This window comes from Coffea eugenioides, chromosome 8 (assembly GCF_003713205.1).
Source record: "Coffea eugenioides isolate CCC68of chromosome 8, Ceug_1.0, whole genome shotgun sequence".
Classification (NCBI taxonomy): Eukaryota; Viridiplantae; Streptophyta; class Magnoliopsida; order Gentianales; family Rubiaceae; genus Coffea; species Coffea eugenioides.
Genome location: NC_040042.1, coordinates 5,275,322 through 5,299,319, shown reverse-complemented (window position 1 = coordinate 5,299,319; position 23,998 = coordinate 5,275,322). Strand labels below are relative to the sequence as shown.

General features: G+C 35.7%; 1 protein-coding gene across 2 annotated transcripts; it reads right to left on the bottom strand.

Moving 5' to 3' along the window:
- Nucleotides 1-218: 218 nt before the first annotated feature.
- LOC113781249 lies at nt 219-3,589 on the bottom strand. Of its 2 annotated transcripts, XM_027327153.1 has the most exons (5): nt 3,473-3,589; nt 3,134-3,192; nt 1,853-2,322; nt 1,721-1,783; nt 219-373 (listed from the first exon to the last, which is right to left on the bottom strand). In XM_027327153.1, exons 1-5 carry the CDS (start codon nt 3,551-3,553, stop codon nt 255-257), a joined length of 792 nt encoding a protein of 263 aa, XP_027182954.1. In that variant the 5' UTR covers nt 3,554-3,589; the 3' UTR covers nt 219-254. The 2 variants fall into 2 exon arrangements, with proteins under 2 accessions (XP_027182954.1, XP_027182953.1); XM_027327152.1 differs by having other exon boundaries at nt 1,721-2,322.
- Between the last annotated feature and the right edge of the window lie 20,409 nt (nt 3,590-23,998).

Genomic DNA, 23,998 nt, shown 5'->3' with positions numbered 1-23,998 from the left:
TGCTATTCTGGTAATGAGCACTATTTCCTATGGGATTTTGTCGAGGTGACCCCAACATGAAGTTACCTTTGTATGTTATTTTTTTTCGCTGAGTGCTACTTCCAAGTGAACTAGACCACCACAAGAGCTTACTTCAAACCAAAACAAGAATATAATTTGTCACAATTGATTTTAAGTGCCAATATCAGGTTTAGAATTATTTCTCTCTGAATGCAGCATAATTTAAGGTATCGAAACAGGAGACTCTTCCATACTTACTTGCCAGTGTAGAAACCAGCAGAATACCAAGCATTCAAAACAACAGTAAGATCTGTTTCCGAACTGGTACTTTTCTCTAAATGACAGAAATTTTTCTGTGACTGTTTCTCTTTCCCTGCAATTCAATTACAAAAGTAGAGGAGGCAGTAATGAGTAAAGTCCTCAGATGTAGATCCAAAATATGATTGTTTCACCATATTATGGCACCAACATACTAAATAATTGAATAACATAAATCTGCAAGGTGCAGGCATAGCAACCTACGTATATGTCAAACTTGCAAATATTAAAACACAGTAGTCAAATACATAGGATAATTATATCTTAGACAACTATCACAAGATGAAGAATTTTGCACCAATAAGAGATGTAGTGTTATGTTGTTCTACTTTGAAGTCCAGTAAAATTCTCTTAGAAGAAACAAACGTTCTGTTCTACAGATTAAGGATCAGTACATTGGTCACTGTAAAATCTTTTCTCCCAGTAAATTTATCAGTGAATACAAATGTCGGAAAAGGTTACTTTATAGCACTAATTATAAAGCAATAATTCAAGCTCAAAACTGCCTAACAATTAAAGATAAAAGCCCAAAAACTTTTCACATCGTAATCTCTAAAGAGTAGAAAAAGGAAAAGAATTATGAAAAATCTAGTGTGCTGAATAGACGTACAATATTTAGTTCTGACATTGCGGTTTGCTAATGTCCAAAAAGTCTGCCAGTCATCCTAAAACTACTTGATAATGTCAATTTGTGTAATAACTTATTACGAGAAAAGCTAAACCAAATGCAATGTTTATTATGATTTGGCAATATGCATCAGTAAGGGTTTGACCATTGCGAGAGTAAATAGCAATCAGTTGTTCAATAAGGCAACTACAACAATCACTTCTGTGTTTATTAAGTCATATGCAGAAACTTGATTCATCATCGAACATGCCATGACATGATAGCTAAAAGCTATTAATTAAATCTTAATGCTGTAATACAGTAGTTCAACTAGACGCTCCAAAATCAGCCTAATCAGCAAATATCTGATACAGAAGCAAGATGAAGATCCACAGCCTGCAAAAATTTTGAAGAATCCCATTGCCTCCTTTTTGTTGATTTTATCTTTAGGCTTTGTGGAGTATTTGTATTTCTACAATATGTAAGTATCAAGTTACCACCAATTAAATAGAGATGATATACCGGTATATTCAGTAGTACTTTTTAGAACCATCAGTCCTTCGTTTCCCCCTTGTCCCAACCCAGTGGACCCATCAGGAGCAGAGCAACAATGCTCATTAGATTACTAAACACAGCAGATTTGACAATTGAGGACATTGCTGATACATGCCATGTTAACTACAAGAACATTTGAGTTATATTTCTCTAACATTTATGTCATGATGATGCAGGTTTGTGCCCAAAGAGGGTGGTATATACATTGTTTGAGGTTATAAGCAAGAAAGCCATCTTTACCTTCATTTACAGAAGCATCACAATTAGTGCAAGCTTGTTCCTTCAAGGAAGACAGTGCTTGTTCTGCAGCAAACACTGCTGTTTTAACAAAATCAGTTTCTCCTGGAGATGTTAAGTTTTTAGTAGTAGCACCTTTTGCAGAAGCATTGCAAGAGTTTCCAGCACAAGCTCCACCAGAGAAATAACAAGGTACTGAAGTGCATGGAGCTACCCAACTTTGACACCCATAAGGACAGAAAGAACTTGGAACTGTTGGATAAGCTTGGGAAGTAGAGGTTTCAGGCTCTTGAGACACGGAAGCAGTTAAACCAGAATCATAATTCCAATAACCAAACTCGTTAAGTTGCTGCAGAATCTTTTGCCTCTGATCCTCAAGCTCATAATATTTGTTTACCAACTGATTGTAGTGTTCAGTAGTCTGCAAGTTTAGATAACCCTCAGGCTCTTGATGGATGTCTTGCCCAGTAGATGAAACTACATGGTCTTCAGGAGCTTCTGATTCCAAAAAAGATGATTCTTTGACAGTTGGCACATTACCATTTTCTTCTGTTTCAGCAGCGCTGTTTGATGGAACCTTGTTGTCATCACTTATCTCATCAACCCTTCATCAATAAAGAAGAAGAAATCAGACTTATGATGAAGATTATCAGCCCAACAATTACAAATACATTGGAGTTCTTCCGCAAAACATGAAAAATATCAACAATCAAGCACCATACAGACACACAAAAAAAGATTGGCTCAACGGTTATAGTTGCCAAACTCCTGTCACTACAGTTTTTATTTCCCTATCACACATTACGAGTATATGCAAATAACTCTTCCTAAATGAAATTCATTTTGGTTCAGTCTTGGTTCATGATACAAAGTGTGAAGAAGCCGTCCAATTCTCATTCACGTTAATTGTTAAAACTCCAACTATTTTCTCCCCTTTATGAATCTTTGACCAGACAGAAGAAACCCTCCCCCATCCCGAACACACACACAACACCACCCACACGCTGAGAGTTGATTATACTACTTTGAAGCGCTATAACTGCTCCAAAATGCAATTTACTGAACCAACATTTACAGACTTCTGTTTTTCAATTTTTCTTCTGCGTTACAACAAGGATTTCAATACATCTTTAGATCACAAAAATCAAACACATGCTGTCCCAATATTCAACCATCAACCGAAGACTCGCAAGAAAGAAACAACTCGACAATATTTGAACTGTCTAGCTGTCAAGTTATAAAATTCTCAACGAAATATCAACTAGTAATGAGCTGGATAATCAGACATTCCTCCTAATTCTAGTACTGCGTTCTACACAGGCCACCAACTTTCCCTAACCCCTAGACAAAATAAACGAAAAATGAGACAAATAAGAGTAAGAAAAGGGATTGCTTTCCAGTTAGTTATGAACACACCTTCCAGCATGTTCTTGACCATCAGCTGAGCTGACTTGGCTTCCTTGAATATGCATTTTCTGGAAATCATCAAGATTTAAAGAAACATGAGCATGAATATATGATTATGATAAATCAACATATCTGTCTCAAAAACAACCACTGAACCACCTAATGAAAATGAAGTATTTCAGTACACTATCGAAAACAAAAGTTAAAGCTCCTTGGCTCCTTTCTTTTCTTTTACTATTGGTATAGTTATCCAAAAAAAAACTGAGTTCCAAAAGACAAACAAAAGAATATTGGTGCAGAAAGAACAAAACCCAGAAAGGTTTAAAGGAGGAAGAGGAGTTGACAAACCTTGTACTTGGAGATGGCATCATTGAAGGCGTTAATCAGGGCAGAATCGTCCCACAGTTCATCTTGCTTATTTTTCCTCATCTTGATTACTTTTTTTTTTTTTTTTCAAATAGAGAGTTATCAAGCCAGTTTATTAGAGTTGCAGAATCTCTCTGTTTCCAGTTCCAACCCGAGAAATAGGGGTTTTTTGGTGGAACGTTTATGCCAATCCGACCCTCTAAAGTATGTAAAAATCAAATTTTGGCCCTCTAAATTAGAAACGTTCTGATTTTATCCAAATTGAAACAATTGTTCTAATTTGGTCCTTCCATCCAACTTCATTAGGGATGGCAATTAAGGCGGGTGCTCGCGGACTAATGGAATGGGGGTTGGGGTGGAGGGGAGGGGGGGAATTTTTTTCCCTGTTAAGAAATGGGGTGGGAGGCAGGGGAGTGTGTGTGTGTGTGTGTATATATATATATATATATAATATTTAATTTAATTAATTATAAACTTATAATAATGATATCATTAGTTATAAGTATTATATAATGTATATTAATATATGTAATATAATATAATTGATATTATCAATTATACTAATAATTATACATGTCTATTAATAGAAATTATTAATTAGTTATACTAAATTAACTAATACATTTATACTAAATTCCTAATTACACTTAACACAATAATACTTTTTTCTCAAAAAAATACAATAATAACTTAGTGATTGTATTTATTTCAAAAGTGAAAACTTAATTATTTTAGTTGTATTTGTTTCATCATGTTGGATTGTATTTAAATAGTTTTTGTTTGATTATTTTTATGGATTTCAATTGTAAAATTACAATGGATAATGACTTGGTGATGTGTTGATATTTAGTACTTAATTATTTGCTAAAATTTGACTACAATTAAATTATATTAAAATTTTTTATAAATCCTGCAGGTGCCCCACGCAGGGGGCTAGGGAGAGGTCCCTCACCTCGTTGCCATTCCTAAACTTCATCCAAATTTTGATATTTGATGGGTCAGTCAGAGGCATAAATGCATATTTTAAAATATGGATGGAGTTCGATTGAAGAACCACAATTTATACTCCTTCCTCTCATTTTGATAGTATTGGTTCTTTTTTCACACAATTTAAAAAAAATTAATTAACTTTGTTGGAAGAGTAAATTTAGCTTACTAGTTTCATAAAATACTCTTACATTAGTATTAGAAGTATGACTAATAACTATACATATACATTAATTACAACAATAACACAATGGAAAGTTGCACCATTCAAGGAATAAATCCAAACAATTAATGAATAAAGTAAATTATAACTGATAATAAAGTACATTAAATAAGGGTATTTTTAGAGAAATTACAAATTAATTATATTCTTCAATTGAAAAGTGAACTATAATTTGGAACGAATGAAAAAGGAAAATAAGACTATCAAAATCGAATGGAGGGATTTTTTTCTCTCTCAGTTTAAAGATTCAAATTTTGGTTTTCAACCACTTTTTAATAGCAATAAGTGACACTAATCCTAAAAAAGTTTATACTTAACTCTTAAATTTTTAATCCAAAATTTCCAGTATAGATTGTAGAATACCAAGTTAGGTCTATCTATCTTTCAGCCCAATTTCGCACGTATAACCTATTTATTTTGCATGTTTCTGTAAACTAATAATTGTGTTTGTAATTTGGTGAATATGCCATAAGGGAAAATCGTTCAAAACGTCCTTTACATTTTACAAAATAACTTTTTTCGTCCCTCACTTTTAAAAGTGTAATTTTACGTCCCTTACAAAGTTACATTGGTCATAGGTTTCCGACTAATTTTTTATTGGAATCCACCACGTGCCTTGCATGTGATCATTTTTTAAGAGCAAAATTGTCAAATCAAATTTTACATAATTCGATTCATAGTCCCTCACATTTCACAAAATGAATTTTTTCATCCTTCACATTTTTCAAATTGGATTTTTTCATCCCTATTGATCATGTGTGCGAATAATTTTTTTAAACACATGTATATATATGTTTGATTTCACCTAAATAGTACGAATAACACATACTATATCTTTATTTGAAATCAAATAGAGATATATTATATGCTATTCATATTATTCAGGTGAAATCAAATAGATATATACATGGATTTTAAAAAAAATTATTAGTTTTTCATTTATATTCATTTCGTTACTCGAAAATTGAAAATAAAGAAGACATTTAATCCTAAACATTAGCGAGCGTTTATATCGAATTAAATTTGGACAGAAAAAATAAACAAAGGAAAAGTATGATAAAAAAAGTAAGTGCTTGGCACTTTCAAATTTGAAGACAATCACAAGGCAAATAATTCAACTGTTGGTCTTAAAAGTGGTGAGTAGAAATTTCAAATTTAAATTACAATTTATTAGCACGACTATAGAATTTAAGTTAGGATCCATTAATTAGATGGCGTTATTATACAACTCAATAAATAAATTATTACCTAAAGAGAAAGGTCACAAATATTGAATAGGTTCATATGGTGAAATCATCTAGAAATATATATATATATATATGGTTTAAAACAAAATTATTAGTTTTAAACCCCTGTATATATATGTTGAATAACATATGTACAATTACGATTAACCTGTTTAAATGAAATCAAATAAATATATATTTTATGCTATTCGTACTGTTCAGGTGAAATCAAATAGATATATACATGGATTTAAAGAAAAAAAACTATTCGTACACATGATCAATGAGAGATGAAAAAATTCATTTTGAAAAATATGAGGGATGAAAAAATTAATTTTGTGAAATGTAAGGGACGAAATAATTTATTTTGTAAAATGTTATGGACGAAAAAATTCATTTTGCGAAATATGAGGGATTATGAATAGGATTATGTAAAATTTGATTTGATAATTTTGCTCTTAAAAAATGATCACATGCAAGGTACGTGGTAGATTCCGGTTAAAAATTAGTCGAAAATCTAAGTAGGGACTAAATTTGATCAATGTGAATTTATAAGGGATGTAAAATTACACTTTTAAAAGTAAGGGACGAAAAAAATCATCTTGTAAAATGTGATGGACATTTTGAACAATTTTCCCGTGCCATAATATTGCCTAGGCATAGCAACTGATTGTAAACTTACTATTAAGCAGTGTTCCAAGTTATCTTTTATTAAACTTGCACCATCTCATATTATGTTGCCACAGTCATTTTTTGTCAAGGAAAAGAATACAAAAGTTTTTTCAAGAAAAATTATTATTCCAAGAATTTTTTTTTTAATTTCTTGCAAAAGTGTACAAAAGTTAAGTGGTCATTCATATGTCAATTTTTTTTTATTTTCTTTTTCGTCATGACTTTTTGGCTATAATAAATTATAGGATGTAAATATCGTATAGAAAATTTTTGCGCTCTATTTGGCAGCTACCGAAGTGTATAAATTAGTCTTTTCTTTTTTTTGAGGAAAGGGGTATAAATTAGTCGATTACACTTTTGGTAAATTACCTAAGGTTCCTCTAGACTATTACTACTATAAACTTTTTTCCCCTTTACCTATTTTTTGTCTTATTAATTTGAGGATTTTTTTTGAATTTTTTATGATAGCTTCGTCAATATTTTCACTTCTTAAAACTTTTTTTTGAAAATATTCTGTCAATTTCTTGTAGACAAACCCATTAGCTTTTTCATTGAAATGTTTGAAGTATATTTTGATCCAACAATGAGTTTTAATCTATAATTGAAATTTTTTGGAGGCTTTTCACAAGGCAATTCAAAGGGATCACATGCCCCAGGACGAGTGGGGAAGGCAGTAAAATTCGACTTGCCCTGTGCTCAATTTTAATTACCTTCGGTCATTTTTTTTATGGTACCATAATTGATTAAGTTCATTGCAAATCCTCCGTTGCCCCATAATTGATTAAGGGGCCCTTTCTTAGTCTAAAAGTCCCAGTCCGATAGGATTATTGGTTTTAAATGAGGTACTGCTGTCAGCTTGTTACCGAGCCGTCTCTTGACACAAGAATTTTTTTTTAATCCAAAATTGTCTATTTATAAGGATTAATCTTTCTTATACCGACAGTGTCAGTGTTGAATGGATGACAATTATGCAAATTTTGAATTTAAAATTCAATTTTTACACACATGTCATGAATCTAACGGTAATAGTGCATACACTGTCAATATATGTAAAATTTACTCTATTTATAATCCCTCCCATCATACCATGAGAAAATTTGCATATTATCAGAAAAGCATTTTGATTGGTTTTAGGAATAGACAAGTTGAGTTGCTCATTGCTTAGCTAAATAAGTTAAGTGTGTGTGTAAACAATTTCTTGGGAAGGTATCCCAGCATCATTTGTATCTTCTTCTTCTGGATAGAATCCGGATTGATTACAGTTTTCGACCTTCAACCATGAAAATGGAGGGGTCATTTATCAACGCTACTACATGATAAATTTGTTTAAGCTGCATACCTTGTCCAATAATTAAAGGGCCCCTTAACATTACATCTCATTTAACTTGGGCTAATGATTTGAAACAGAAGCCATTAAGTTGGTCGCAAGAATAACTCACACTTGCACCATCTAAACTAGCACAGCAAACGAGTCGAGTCGAATCGAGCTGAATCACGACTCAATTTTATCAAATTCGAACTGACCTCAATATTGCCTCCCCTAACAAATGAAAATCACTCAGCTTCATCCTTTTTTTAATAGTGAAAACACCAAATGAATAAGAAGGAATTCCGAAGACTTGAAAACTAATTAAAAATAATCTTTGAGCAAACAATTGTTTTCCATTCAACTTTGTGTCATTTACTTTATTGGTTATTGCCCTCACTCATTATCGGTTTCTAGCTCTGCCACTGCCCTAGCGAAGCCTTTGAGGATGATACTGGCTACCAAGGATGCTACAACGACCATCATCTCCATAGAAGTTTATTTTGTCGATTTACTTAACCTTGACATGTAATATTATGAAGATTTGAAAACTATTTGATCACTTGCACTTCTTTTGCATTGCCAGATGATGGCTGGACCAGGACAAGAAAGAATAAATCGAGTTTTCTGGTTTTCAGATTCAATTTGAGTTGGGGCTGACAATCTTGCACAGGTATATTAGTTCTTTCTGACAATCTTTCAAAGAATTGCAGTCTTGATCTTCAAGACAAATGAAGTCGAAAAGTAGTTCCCTCGGAACTATATTACCTTGATATTGAGATGATCTATTACATACATAACCACTTAAAGAGTCTAAGTATTACATCTTTTCTTGCCATGTAAACAATGCTCCCTCTCAAATAATAGGATCGGATCTAAGTATCGACTCCATCAACTTGTTCCATGAGACCATACACAATCGTTATTTTGATTATGGTATTTTTCAAGTATTTGATGCAATCTGCAAAATTTTTCAACAAAATTCAATGCATTAAGTTTTTCCCCTCTCACCTAATAGTCTATCTATATGTTCAATATTCAAACGTTTACTCTGACATTACTACCTACATAGGGGAAAAGTGCGCAAAAACATGTGTTACTATTGAACATTTCCCCTGTTGTACTTGCTTCTTTTTTTTTTGGTACAAAAGATTAAGCATTACCTTAAATTAAAGACAGCTTACGAAAAGAGGCATGCAAAAGCCCCTACAATCATTTTCAACAAGTTTGGAAATGGCCACAGGTTTACAAGGAAATAAAAGAAAGTCTTCTACAGCTTCTGCGCCCAATTTGGCCAAAAAGTCTGCACAACTGTTAGCTTCCGAAGACACGGGTAGTTGCTGGAAAGCTCTGCGTACAGTCCTGCCATCATTTAGAATAAGAAGGTTCGTGTGACCTTCACAAAATCCATTAGAAAGCATGTCAACAATAACTTTTGCAACCATCACAATATGGAGCTGGCTGATTTTTAGGCACTCAGCCAGCTGAAGCCCTTCTCTTACTGCCCATAGTGCCCATTGTACAGCAACAGTATTTGTAGCCAAGTCCAACCTTCTACTACAACCGCTTGTCCCGTCCCCATGACGATTTCGAATGACTCCGACTCCTGCTCCTGCTGGGCCAGGATTCCCAAAAGAAGCTCCATCTGTGTTGAGCTTGAAGGAAAGTGGAGGGGGTTCCCAAAATACTGAAACATGCTCTTTGTGTCAAAAGTTCCATCCATTGGTAGAACCCAAGTTTAGAAATTTAGCTGCAGTTAAGGGTGTCAATTGAGTTTTTTGAACCGAGCTTTAATAAGCCCAAATTCGGCTAACAAATTATATGAATTTTTGGACTTTGATCTTTGGAATTCGGACTCATATTAAAAAGTTCAAACTTAACTCACACTATTACATAAGTTTCGGGTTCAAATCGGATTTAGCTTAAACTCATAATAAATACATAATACATTTTTTTATATATATATTTGATATAAATTATTAACATTTTATGTCATAATATGTATAATTATAACTTATAGATATTATTATATATTTTTTACGTATATAATTATACTCATATATGGGCTGAGCTTTAATCGGGTCTGAATTTAGTATGACTCAAACTCGACTAACATTTAATTTGAACCTAATATTTAGGCCCAAATTCTGCTTAGCCCAATTAAAGCTTGGACTCAGTAAGCTTTTTGGGCCAAACGGGCCGAGTTCCGGCATATTCACAGTCCTAGGTGCTTCAACTATGGTGACTCGAGTTAAGTTGCTTGAATAGACATAGGCGTCAAACAGGTACTCGTTTCTTTCCTTCCATAACAGCCAACAATCAAAGGCCAGATGACAAAAGGGTGTTGAAGCTGAAATTGAACAAATTTGATTTAGCCAAGTGCAAAGATTTTGGCCTGCAAATGGCCACCAAAAATTCGTGGAAATAGAAAGGCTGGGATACTGCCAGAACTATAATTTTTATGCCAAAATAATTTTTATTTAAATACCAACGTCACTCTCAGTTAATCAACCTTATATAGTTTTTTCTCTCTCTCATTTTCCCTTCAATTCCCGGTTCTCTCTACATCTTTCCTATTTTACAATTTCTTTTCATTTTCTTGAGATCTTTGCAGAATGTGGTTCAAGACCTTTTATATAATATTCTTCTCTGTGTTGAATTTGCTATTTCTTCATCACTTTACCAATAAGTTTTTTCCTGCCTTTTTCTTTTCTTTTTTGTTTTTTTTTCCCATTATGCTTTATATCAAATAATCTTTGCTTACAGTTTTTGGAGTGATCATAAACTTTGATTAAATTTGGGATACAATTTCGTTGCAATTACAGTGAGATTCAAGTTCTCATCTTTTGAGTAATTTTTGTTGCAATTATAGCAATATTGTACGTTTTGATTTGTTTTTGTTTTTTTTGCAATATTGTACTATCAGATTATCGATTTTGTATAAATTTTTTTCCTTTTAGGTTTTGTATTACTATGAATTTGGGTTCAATTATAGAACATCAGTAAGTCTTGTGACTTGTTGCTTGCATAGGAGTAAATCATGAGTTGTTCAATTATTTTGTCAATCTTAACCTCAATATGTGTCCATATTTTTTTGGATTATTTTCATTTAGATTGTTAGCTGTCTGAATTAAATAATGTTGTATTTGCAAAAAAAAAACTTTTAAATACAATTTTGAAAATAAAAAAATAAGAGCACTTTAAAGCAAAAGAATTACAATATAAGAAAAGATTATAGTAAAAAACCCAAAACCAAATCAGTGAGTTGTGAAAATAATAGATAAATAAATTCAAGAGAGATACGAAGAAGGCAAAATAGTCAATTAATTAGAGAGAAAAGGAAAAGAGTGGACAATGAGCTGACAAAATCAACGAGAATATATGAGATTGACTAGTTAAGGGTAATGTTGATATTTGAATAAAAATTGCTTTGACAGGAAGATTATCGCTCTGATAGTATCGATAACAGAATAGAAAGGCTGCTCCATAAGGCTTTAGCACGAGGGCAGAAAACCAGTACATGATAAGTGTCTTCCTGAAATGTATTCACAGAAAGGACGAGACTCATCCTGTACTATTGTTTTCTTGAAAAGATTGCTTTTTGTGGGAAGTTTATTCCGGCATGCCAGCCGAAGAAAGTGTCCCGCCCCTGTTACTAGCCAATACTTTCCGGATCTCTACTTGAGCAGATTAACTCCATAGCAGATTTGAGACTGAACTGACCATTTGGAGTGGTCTGCCGTTTTATGTTGCTTGTTGATTAAAACAAACATGATGTAGGCAGTAGTTTCGTCATTCTTGATTGTTACCACGATTTTGAGTCATTTCTGCTTTGTCTTCATTTTCTCTATGTCAATAACAAGTTCCTACAGTTTAATCAAGAACAAAATATGATGGATTTTGGCTTTATCAAATACAATTGTCCTCGAGTTCAACTTGATTGAGATAAACCATTTTGGATCCAAGAACATATTTAAACACTTGAGATTAGCCATCGCCTGATGGTTGATGCATATGTAATACTGTAGTCCTCCTAAAATTGAAATGTTCTAAAGACAAAAAAAGCTCGAAAGTAAAATCAAAGGGCTCGCTTTAGACTTTACAATAATTTAGGACTATTTCATCACTAGGTTGCTTGTTCGAAAATGTTAACCTTTTTCCTGTTCTGTACGACTCTTTCGTACGACAGTCGCCGTTCGATCACCCAATCACCATTAGCCTTAGGCATCACTAGACAGCCACCATACCATCACAAGAATGATCGGTTGATGAATTGGACACTGCACGATAGGATCTTCGAATCACCCGCTCACCATTTGAAAAAATAAGATAATAATAAAAAGCAAGCTAATGGTTCGATCATTCCTCTGATTCCGATAGAGAAAAACTAGTCCACACACTTTCAAGCATAGGAAGCAGCGATAGATAAGAATGGCAAGCAGCAATCGCAGATTCTGGAGTTGGTCTTTGCCGTGAGCCCTTACCCTGGGAATAAGATAGCCAAAGTGTCACGTAGAGTTCATAGTTTTTCAACATAAGAATCTAGGGATGGCAATGGGTAGGGTAAAATTCGATACCCATAGGTATTCGATCCGATGGTTAATTTGATTAGACGATCGATTAATAATCAATTAGGGTTTGATATTAATGATGAGGAGTAACTAACGGATAATTCGATAAGATTTGGTAAAAGAACCCTAAAAATTCGAAACTCGAAACCCAACGAGCACACACCCACGTATACACACACATATTGACACATATATGTGATAATTGTTCCAATACAAAACGATTAAAAACTAACATTTTACTACTATATCCAAAAAATAGCTGGTGAAAGAAAGTCCGAATATCTGGTGATGCAATATTCTGATAATTTTTCTCTGCAGTGGCCGACCAAGTTTAAAGCGACAATGGCATGCTTGGTGCCGAAAGTGGCGAAGGTGTTGAAAAGAAGGGAGCAATTTGATTTTATGGAGCTTCATAAAGACAAATATACGAAAGTTCTGACCAAAGCTGTTTTTTATTTTGACTAAATGGGCTTTGTGTCCGGAAACAACAAGGAAAAAAGAAGAGATCCTTAATTGCATAGTGGAAGAGAAACTGATTAAGAGTATCACATTTCAAATCCACTGTAAAACATGTAGAATTAAAATTTCAATCATTGAGGATTTTATTAGAAAATCATATTAAGAAAGAAGATTGACAATCATCAGTGGTACACAGAACCTGATGCAAGGACTGATATTATACTTGAGGGACATAGAACCTGATCAGCAGGAAGGCAGTAAAGGCCTCAAAAGCCAATTTCCCAGAAAGTTGAATTATTGGTGAAGAATAAATGTCGAAGGAAATGGCTGAGTAAATTGGATTATTTCAGAGAGTAGCAAAAAGATTACAAAAGGGAAAGGAAAATACATACATGACGGTCCGTAATCTATATCTATATGTATTGCAGAGGAGGTTTTAGTGAAGGCCTCTTGAATGGTATCCAAATCTCCTATACTTTTTTTTTTTCTAGATTTTTCTTTTATTTTAATACATAAATTCAATTAAAAAGTTTGAAATAGTGGTTTACAACTAATCCTATGACAATTCAAATTTAAAATTTAAAACTTTTTTTCCCACTTCAAATGAGTGCTTAATAAATCGTTTATAGTTTATTTTCAAACTTTAACCCCTTTTTCCTTCCATAAGTAAAGAAAATAAATTTGGATAATTTGACAAGTCCCATATTAAAATCATTCACCCCATTACAACTTTATCACTTTAACCCATTTTATTCCGTGATTAATAAAGATTGATTTGTCAAATCTGAGGAATAATGTGATTAGTCCAATTTATTAATCATTTATATAGTAATATATTTAGCACTTTCCTTCCAGGTATATACATAGATTTGTCAAACATTCAGATAACATATCCAATTATAACCATTTTACCTATTGCAACTAATTAATTTTTTTGGCCTTAAACTTATCCAATTAGATGATTATTCCAACCAATGAAATAAACATTCTAACATACAACGTCATCTAGATAATTTTTTATATGCGCAAAACTTCATCTGGATAATTTTGCATATAATGAAAGTGCACATAAAACAAAATTTTATATGAATTTTAAATTAATAAAAGGGGCATTTAGATTGCTGTTTTCGGAGTGTTTATCAAAAATTTTAAAATAAATATTTGTTTAAACAATTATCTTGGGTGATCGTCACAAAAAATTATAGTATTTCATCAAAATTATACCCAATTACTTTTCCTTGATGACTATAATTCTAACTCTTTATTTGAAAAAAAAATACTTGAAAAGTGAGGTAATGAATTCTAAATAATAAAAGGAATAGAAAGATTGAAGTGTAGGGTTGGGAAGTGTAAAAGTAAGGTAATGAATCTTAAATAATAAAAGGAATACAAAGATAGGAGTATAGGGTTGGGGAGCTGTAGTTGTAGATTGAGATAAAACTATCAAAATAGGTGATTTATGTGGGTTAAACTGATATAATTTTACATGGTTTTGGTTATCTTACCCATTTACAATCCACTACAAAATTTTATTTATTTTTCTCCCATATTCTTTGAGCAACAAAATAAAATATCATTGTAAGCAACAATAATAAGAACACATTACATTAATAAATAAATTTTTACCTAAAAATAAAAGAATTACACAGAAGAACCAATAGTAGTGATCCTAAGGAGTTTCGATTTTGTCACTCTACAAAAATCTCAAAATAATTTAGGTGTGAATGTAAGAAATCAACTAACATTTAATGAGTTAATTAAAACTTGATGGAAGGGAGGAAGGAAGTAGGATAAAATTTAACCAAAATTAAAAAAATAGAAATTAAAGAATAGAAAAGAACATTAAATATGCCTTTGCAAAAAGTAGAATATAATTATTGAATCTGTAGTGATTTAAATTTACTTACTAATTAATTTGAATCTATGTCTAATTTAATTAGGTCTAAATAGGCAGTCTCAATCTATCTATTTAATAGTCACTAATTAATGAGTTTAATTGGGTTATCCATTTGAAATTAATAAAATTGCATACCCATACTCATTTGTTGAAGAACAAGTTGAAAAATTGGTCATTATTTACAATTATATATGGGTGAAAAGAGTAATAGGATATGAGGTAAAAAGGTTGTGAAATTGGGTAAGAGATTGCACAATTTATTAGAAGTGAGGTACGGTGCAAGAAAGGTAGAGTTTGTGGGAGAGAGAAGAGTTGGAGGGATATGGGAAGTTTGGGTTAGAAAGGTGTGGAAAAGGGTAATGAAAAGTAGGGGAATGTTAACGGGAAGTGACGCAAAAAAAGAGAAGGGAATTTCGCCATTTTCGTCCCTAAACTTTTACACTAAAACCAATTTCATCCTTTATGATTTTTTTTAGCCAATTTAGTCCTTCGACTATTTTGAAGTCTCTAATGTAGGACTTTTGCGCGGCGACACCATATTTTACATATTCCGTACAATCGGTGATGGGTATTGTACGCGATAAAAATTTCAAGTCTGCAAAACGACAAGAAAAATGCACGACAAATATATGATATATAAATTTAGAAAAGTATGTAGGTACAATCTTTGGGGTTTTCTCGAACTTGTGGAGAGTTTCCCTCGATTCTTCTCCTCGAACGCCAATCCAAGGGCTTCGCAGCTTGTTCTTGGATCCACCACCGATTCCTTCAAATCTTGATATAGAAGATTTGAAGAACTTTGGAAGATATTTGAAGACTCAAGTCTTGATATCTGGGAGACTTGGAGAGCTTGAAGAGCCGAACCTTTGTAGCTTGGAGCTTCAATGCTTTGAGCGTATATGATGCTCTTTGAAGTCCCTCTGTGTATTTTTTTGTGTGTGTCCTTGATTTGGTTGAGAGACCTCTATTTATAACTGTAGCAAGGGGTAGAGGTTGAAGACCTGTGTACCACTTTACTTGTCTTGCAAGACGTGCAGTCATATTAGGACTGTGCTAGCCAAATATTATCTCTTCATTTTATATTTATTAATAAAGAGATAAGTAATTCCTCGATTGGCCAAACTCGTGGGGACACGTGACGTGGCGCCGTTTGACTGGCCAGGCTGTTGCAGTATATAAGAAATATACTTGGACTGAACAACTCTAAATATTATCCCTTTAATAAGAAATAAATATTTAGATATTTATCCAATAAACATGATATGATTTGGTTGGTGGAGATATCCCTGCAATTTGAATTGATCTGGGACACCTCAGCTTAACACATGGTGAAATATAATTGGTTATTTAACAACCAAATTTTCCAAGTGTACATGACATATGGCAATATCCAATTGGATAAAAATAAGCCATGAAAATAATTTATAAACCAATGGTATTTTTTAGAATTTAATTAAAATTCCATTGTCTACAAATGCCCCCTCGAAACTTGTGCGTGAATGCTGGATATCGGAGCAAATTTTTTAACGGACAAGTTTTGACGTATATTTTTTGCTTTAATTTGAACACCGTTGACATATTAGTTTTCAAGTAAAACCCATAAACGGGCTAAACTTCAAACTTTGCAAACTTCATATCAATTACTTGTATCACATATGATAGTTACGTGGAATACCACCAATTAATCCCGAGGCCGGATTAATTCATGCCAAAGCCTTGTGTCTATTGTTGGAATAGAGCCCACGGATGGATTTACTTAAAGCTTTGCATGCCATGGCTTTTGAACCAATATAAGATTGTCATGTAAGGCATTTTAAGTCCCACGGCTATAGTATTAAATGCATGCATCATCTGGTAGGGCCAACACTTTAAATTTCCAAGACCAAGTGATATCTTTATATTAACCTGCCAGGTTCTCCTTTGCTCCTGAGGATACACGCATGACAGCTCAAGGCTTGACCAGGATTCTCATCTCCGATAAGGTGCAAACTTTCAATTATAAAAGGAATTTGTATTCCTTCATCCCTCAAAAATATGAGCTATATCAGTACTCGATTTTCCATGCAAGTGTCCACCTCATACTGTAGTTGACCCGGAGGACTACATGTTGGACTTGAATTCTATTCACTGGAGTTCTAATAAGCCTGTGTAATTCCCATAGCCACATCTTCCTGTGCGACCTAAAAGAATTATCTGACCTGCCCGCGACAAACTCTTATTAGTAGAGGAGTCGAGATTGAAGAAAACCCATGAACAGACCATAACTCTACTTGCGTTTGGACTTGAATTTTTGTCAGCCTTCAGTGAGACCCCTACTATAAAATACGCAAGACTAAGGCCAAAATTGTGAAGCTTCAGTTATTGCTTGTCTCCGGTACTTTGTAGTTTACTCAGCAAAGGTTGCCGCCGCTTTCTTTCTTCACTGTTGTAGCTATTCGTTGTCTGCTAATTCGCCCCAATTTGTTGTCTTCCCGCAACAACTAGTCACCATTGTTGACTTGGAGGTACTTGCACTGCACTTTCTATGCTTTCCCTTTTGCTTTTTTTTTTCCTTCTGTCTTCATGCCAGATACTAAGCATCACATGCATCTCTTTTTATTGCTCTTGCATGAAGCTTCAACCTTACGCATGTTGCATGTTGAACCCGTAGGATTAACATAAGCTTCCAGTCATCTCGCGGCATGGTTTCAATTTGTTTCAGATCCAATACTTAGCATCGTATTTGATCTGCTTGCTCCTCCTACCAGCTAAAACATCACATTCAAGAATTTGATCTCCACGACTCGTAAATAGCCTCCCCTGCATTGACCAGAAGTTGCTGTGCAAGCCGTTGCTGCGAAGTTGATTGTGCTCCAAAAAATATTTTCCTTGCTTACCAGGTACCTGAAGCTCCTTTTCTTCTCTTTTTTTTTTATTTTAAAAATATCATTCGAGATCATGTATGCCCTTTAAATTTTTTTTTTAATTTTTTTTTAAGATGAAGATTGGCTCAAAATATTAGTTTTGAGCTATTCCCGGGGCTGAAAATTTAATCTCAATTTTCGTATCATTTTTTTTTTGTTTGTTTTTTTTTTTTTTTGTTTTTTTGTTTTTTTTTTTTTTTGTTTTTTTGTTTTTTTGTTTTCTCATTACTAGGGTAATACCAAATATGATATTTGAATCCCCCTTTTTTTCTTAACACTAAATACGATATTTGAGAAAAGTTTTTTTTTTTTTTTTCACCAGCCCATGCCAATATCCCAACTTTACCAACTTGCTCCATTGTAGACAACCCACCTCGTGCCTGAAAAGGAGCTTGGAACCATTTCGGAGATTTGAAGAAAGCAACCAATTAGGTAATTTAATTACCAAAGCCTTGTAAGGATTTCCTTTTGTCACCTAATATTTTCTCTTACACTATTTCAGCAAGCATGCAAATCAAGGACTACGCCGTGCCAGTGCCGCATATTTCACTGACGGATGAACGGGGAGGAACTCAATCAAAGAGCTTGTCACTACATGTTTACAAACCAGCAATCGGCCCGCTCGCTGAATCCTTCATTCCCCTTGAAGGATGCTTTCATCTCGAAGATTGGACTAGCAAGTGGACCAAGGAAGTGGTGGCACCGTCGACTTTCTCCACTACATCGAGGGAAGATGAAATGGTCGTATTAAACTCGTCACTTCACAATGGAGATCCAGAAATAGCCAAATTCACGCTTCCGTTCGTGGGCTTCAATGTTGACAAAACTACATGGAAAACCCCTCCGTCATTCTTCGGTGAGGCGTGCTTCACCTCCCATTATTGGGAGTGGGTTGAGGACATGCTTGGAAGGTATAAAGACATACTCACACGCGCTGGCATATTTGAAGCCGTCTACGCGTCGAGATACTCCTACGACCGCTGTGAAAATATCTTGCGAGCCTTCTTCAAATATTGGTGTCCCTCGACGAACACACTTCATACGCCCGTTGGGGAGTTGTCCATCACACTTTGGGACCTTTATCGACTTGGTGGCCTTTCGATCGACGGCACGTTTTTCGATGAAGTTGTTCCTTCGGCGCGGGAGTTCCTCACTCGTGACAAAGAAGGGAAACCACTTCTCCCTGAGAGTTGCAGGCATCTTTTTTCGGCTTACTACCACCTCTGGACGAATGACCAAGGGGTATGGATGAAGGACTGGATTCGCTTCTGGTTCAAAGGAGAGGCTAGGTATAGGGCTCCTCCGAGTAGAGTGAATAGAAGGAAGACCACATCTAAACCAAAAATGACTTACAACCCTTCTGGAAGCGTGGAGCCTTACGACCTTGCCGATACGAATGACTTCAATGTCCCTTTTGACACCCTGGGTATCCCAGGGTCTCTAAGAAAGGAGACCTATATTGCGGCATTCATAGCGTGTTGGATCTGCAAGTTCCTTTTGCCAAGCAAAAAGGTCGACCGTATTCGCCCAAGTGTTTTCAAGGTTGCATGCTTAATGGCTACAGGAAAAAAATTTTGTCTTGCAATTCCCGTCCTTGCGAGCATATATCATGGGTTGAGGGAGATCGTCCACGCCCCTAACCTTGGAGAATGTGAGGTAACTTTTCCAATCCATTACGTCTATGCTTGGATTGGCCAATACTTCGATGTATACTACGAAAATCATCAAGTGAGTAGCCACCACGCGCGCATGACAAGATTTAGTGGTGAGAAGATGGCAATATTTTATGGCCAATTGGAAGCTGAGGAAATCTTCAAAGAAACGAATCCTTTGATGCTTCCTAAATTGTGCTGGACTGAGAATGAAGAAAAGGCGTTGATCGATGCCGGATCCTTATCATCAAGACTCATGAGCTACTTCATTAGTCAACGCTCTTGCCATTTAACTCTACGTAAGGATAATACTTTCATTACTGAAAAATATAATCCTTGCAGGTTCAGCAGTTAATTCGGTTTTTGTCAGGACATCCCCAACAACTTGAAAGAGATCACTCACACTTATACCTTAGGTGAAGCTATTCAACTATGGGATTCCTCAGTTCGCACTCAGACGCGATCTCGGATGACTATACCCATGCACAGGAAGTATCCATTGATCACCAAAGACTATGATGCCTGGTGGTCGACTCGGTCAAATAGTGTCTCTTCAACTCCCTTAAAATTTACCGTTAAGATCCCTCAGCAATCATCGAAGAAGAGCAAGATTACCTCCGCCAACGAGTCAGTGCATCCTAATGGAGTTATAGAGATTGTAACGGGTCTTACCTCATCTACCTTGCGGAAGAACAAAACCATTAGTAGCTCCTTGGAAAATATTGTTACAAGAAATAAGTCTTCCAAGGACTCTCGACAGGCCATCAAAGAGGCGCAACCAGTGATTCCAGCAAAGAAGATGCCGCCCATGGTTTCAAAATCTTTATCAGTGACTCACACAGAAGAAGATGTCGAAATTGAAATGATGGACGATCGTGGTTCTCTCGAGGCTATAGGACAAGAAGGGACTCAAGCTCAGGGTATCGAATCTACCCAGAGAGGAACCCATTCGTTGGCAAGCGGCAGTAGTAGCCAAGACCGTCATTGGAACCGATCGAAGAAGAGGACATCTTCTGATTTGGAGGAAATTTCCTTTTCACCACCGTCGGTTGGAGTGTCGCCACTTAAGGTAATCATATTTTCCTTTTCTTTTTTTTTAAAAAAAAAAGACCCTCAAAACATTTTTTTTTTCAGCCCCCACTTCTTGAATTCCACCAAGAAGATGTTGATACCAATTCACCACTTGAACTTGAGACTGATGCTATAATTTCAAACAAGAAAGGTGACGAAGTCGTTATCAGCATCCCAAAGCAACTTGCCCCCAGTGGAGGCGCTTTGTCAAAGAAGGAGCTGTCTAATTTGCACGAAATCCGGAAAAAACCTAAGGTAGCATTGGTTTCAGAATTTCATGGTCAAAAATTGATCCAGGCGCATCGAAGGAAGTACTTGCAGAGTTTGTTGATGGATTTTCGCGGACAGATTCTTGACACTCCAACTGAACAGATCTCTTCTTTAAAAGAGTGTGCAGAGGAAATCATTGCGGAAATCACAAGAACGGATTCTACCAATGGTCTCCCTTTAAAAGATCACTTGATGGAATTGTTTGCCAAGGCGGAGGCATATGATGTTCTGGCATCCTCATCGTGGGAAAGGATGAGCAAAGAAACACATGCAGAACTCCTTTCCAACGCGACCGTCCAACTCGAGAAAGTTAAGGCAAAGGAAGAAGGACTAACTTGTCACTTGCAAAGTCTTGAAGAAAAGTTGCAGTCCATTGAAGACAGGAAGAAGGTTCTGCAACAGGAACTCATCAGTTTGGAGAAACAAGGCTTGGAAATCAGTTCGACTATCGATCAAAAGCATGAGACCTTCAAGGAGATCCAGGCTGAAATAACCCAAGCGCATGATGAGTTATCTTCCATTGAAAATACTAGCATCATGACTGATGACGCAATGAAGGAATTTGAAGACATGAAATCTGCACTTGAATCATATAAAGTAGCTGTAGTGGAATGCAAATTTGATATTTAGACTTTCCACCATGTTCTTCTTTTCCTTGAATTATTTTATCACTCATTTCTTCCATGTAATGAGTTTTTCTTTTGAATAATAAAATGCTTTTTATTTCTTATCTCTTGTTGTTTTTTTTTTTAAGAGAAAAGAACTTTTAAATTTAGCATTTTATCTCAAAGAAAAAGAGAGGTTTTTTTTTTTTGCAAGGAACAAGGATTTGATTTGGAGTGGTGTAACTGAACTTAGAAGTTGCCCTCTAAGCTGCCTACGTATCCCAACAAGGGAATCAAGTCACACGTAGTTCCTGCCGTTCACATTTTAACCTCATGCGGGCCAGGAGTATCTATTTGTTTACCACCTTAGATTTGGTGGAGTGTTTCAGCAGTTTTACCACATACTACACCATTGGTGGTTGCCATCCACAGTTTTAGCTCATGCGGGCCAGGAGCATCGCGCGGTTCCGATTATGCATAGTACCTTTTTAGGTACTTGCCATTGATGGGGCCAACCATTAATCCATCTTCAGCAACCAACTTGTATGAGCCATTTGTATATACTTCTCGAATGACATATGGACCATCCCACTTAGGAGTAAACTTTCTTTGTCCCCCATGAGTGAGAATGATTGGTCTCCGAACGGCGAGCACTAACTCTCCAATTTGAAAAGAGCGGGGTCGAACGTGCTTATTGAATGCCTTTGAAAGGCGAGCCTGATAACACTCAATCCGTTGCTGAGCTTCCAATCTCTTTTCGTCGAGTGCTTCTAATTCCTCAAGGCGAAGACGAACATTATCTTCTCCACTGAGCCCTTCTTGAATTGCAATTCTTAGCGAAGGTATTTGACACTCAAGTGGAAGAACAGCTTCAACACCGTAAACAAGCGCATATGGGGTTGCTTGTGTGGGAGTTCGAAAAGTGGTTCGGTATGCCCAAAGCGCTTCTCCAATCCGAAGATGCCAATCCCTTTTCGATTTATCCACGATTTTCTTCAACAGATTACATAAGGTCTTGTTGAATGCTTCAGCGAGTCCATTTGCGGCAGCGTAGTACATGGACGAATTGTATTGTTTGAAATGAAACTTTTCGCAAAGTTTGTTCATTGCTACATTGCAAAAAGGCTTACCATTATCGGTGATGATATACCGCGGGACTCCATACCGATAAATGATGTGCAAGCGAATGAAATCTACTACATTCTCCTTTTTGACCTCTCTTAGAGGAACCGCTTCAGCCCATTTTGAAAAGTAATCTGTCGCCGCCAAAATGAAAATGTGTCCGCCAGAAGATTTTGGAAGTGGTCCAACTATATCCAAACCCCAGGCATCGAATGGCCAAGACGCCACAGTTGGATGCAATGGTTCAGGAGGTTGACGGATGAAATTGCCATGGAATTGACAAGCTTGACATTTTCTAGCAAAATCGATACAGTCCTTCACCATTGTTGGCCAGTAGTATCCCATTCTTTTAATGCGAAAGTGTAATTTCGGGCCAGATTGGTGAGCACCACATATCCCAGAGTGAGCCTCTTCCATTGCTTGCATGGCCTCATCTTCCCCAAGACATCGTAGAAATACCCCATCGAATGATCTTCGGTAAAGCGTCCCTTTGTAGTAAATGAAACGTGGCGCTCGACGACGTATATCAACCCTTTTCTTGGAATCTTCTGGTAACTTCCCATGATTAAGGTAATCTACTATGAGATGACGCCAATCCTCCTTTTCGATCTCATGGACAAAAATATGATAAGTATTTTCTTCCTCACCATCATCATCTTCATCAAACATCGGAGGTATGACCCAATTTTGACATATTGAAATCTGATTTCGATGAGAAGGTAGAGTGATCATGGACGCCACCCTTGCCAAAGAATCAGCTTGTTGGTTGAAATTTCTAGGGATATGTTCTATAGTGACATCGCCCAGATATCCCATGAGTTGTCTTACATACTTATAATATGGGATCAATTCGGGTTTCTTGACATCATAAATACCAAGAAGTTGATTTACCACCAATTTTGAATCACCGTAGACTCTAAGATGCAACTGCTTCATGTCTACAGCCGTTTCAAGACCGAGAATCAACGCCTGATATTCAGCCACATTGTTGGAACACCGGCGTGTTAAAGTGAAAGAGTATGGCAATATATCTGCTTCAGGAGTATAAAAGACAACTCCCGCGCCAGCTCCATCACGGTGAGCAGCTCCATCGAAATACATTGACCACGACGATTCGACCATAAACACTTCTTCATCGGGAAGTTCATCAGTCAACTCCCACTCGGCAGGTAGGGGATGATCGGCTAAAAAGTCTGCCAATATTTGTCCTTTGACAGCCTTCGCAGGTACGTAAATAATTTCAAACTGTTGAAACTGGAGGTACCATTTGGCGAGTCGATCAGACAGTACAGGTTTTGCCATGACATATTTAATGGGATTAGACTTAGAGATGAGTCGAATAGTGTGTGCTTGAAAGTAATGTTTCAACTTCTGAATGACAAATATAAGTGCCAAACACAACTTCTCGATGGGTGAGTAGTTCAACTCATTAGATGTCATCATCCGGCTCAAGTAATACAGTGCATTCTCCTTACCTTCATCGTTTTCTTGAGCAAGTAAGGCCCCAACCGACCGTTCTTGAGCGGAAATATAGAGAATCAATG

What these genes read in the sequence shown, in the direction of transcription:
- LOC113781249 (XM_027327152.1), bottom strand. Translation starts at nt 3,553, where the DNA reads ATGAGGAAAAATAAGCAAGATGAACTGTGGGACGATTCTGCCCTGATT. An exon ending in ATGCCATCTCCAAGTACAAG is followed by an intron (nt 3,193 to 3,472) that starts GTTTGTCAACTC and finishes GATGATTTCCAG; the next exon opens with AAAATGCATATTCAAGGAAG. An exon ending in TGATGCTTCTGTAAATGAAG is followed by an intron (nt 374 to 1,720) that starts GTAAAGATGGCT and finishes ATTGAATTGCAG; the next exon opens with GGAAAGAGAAACAGTCACAG.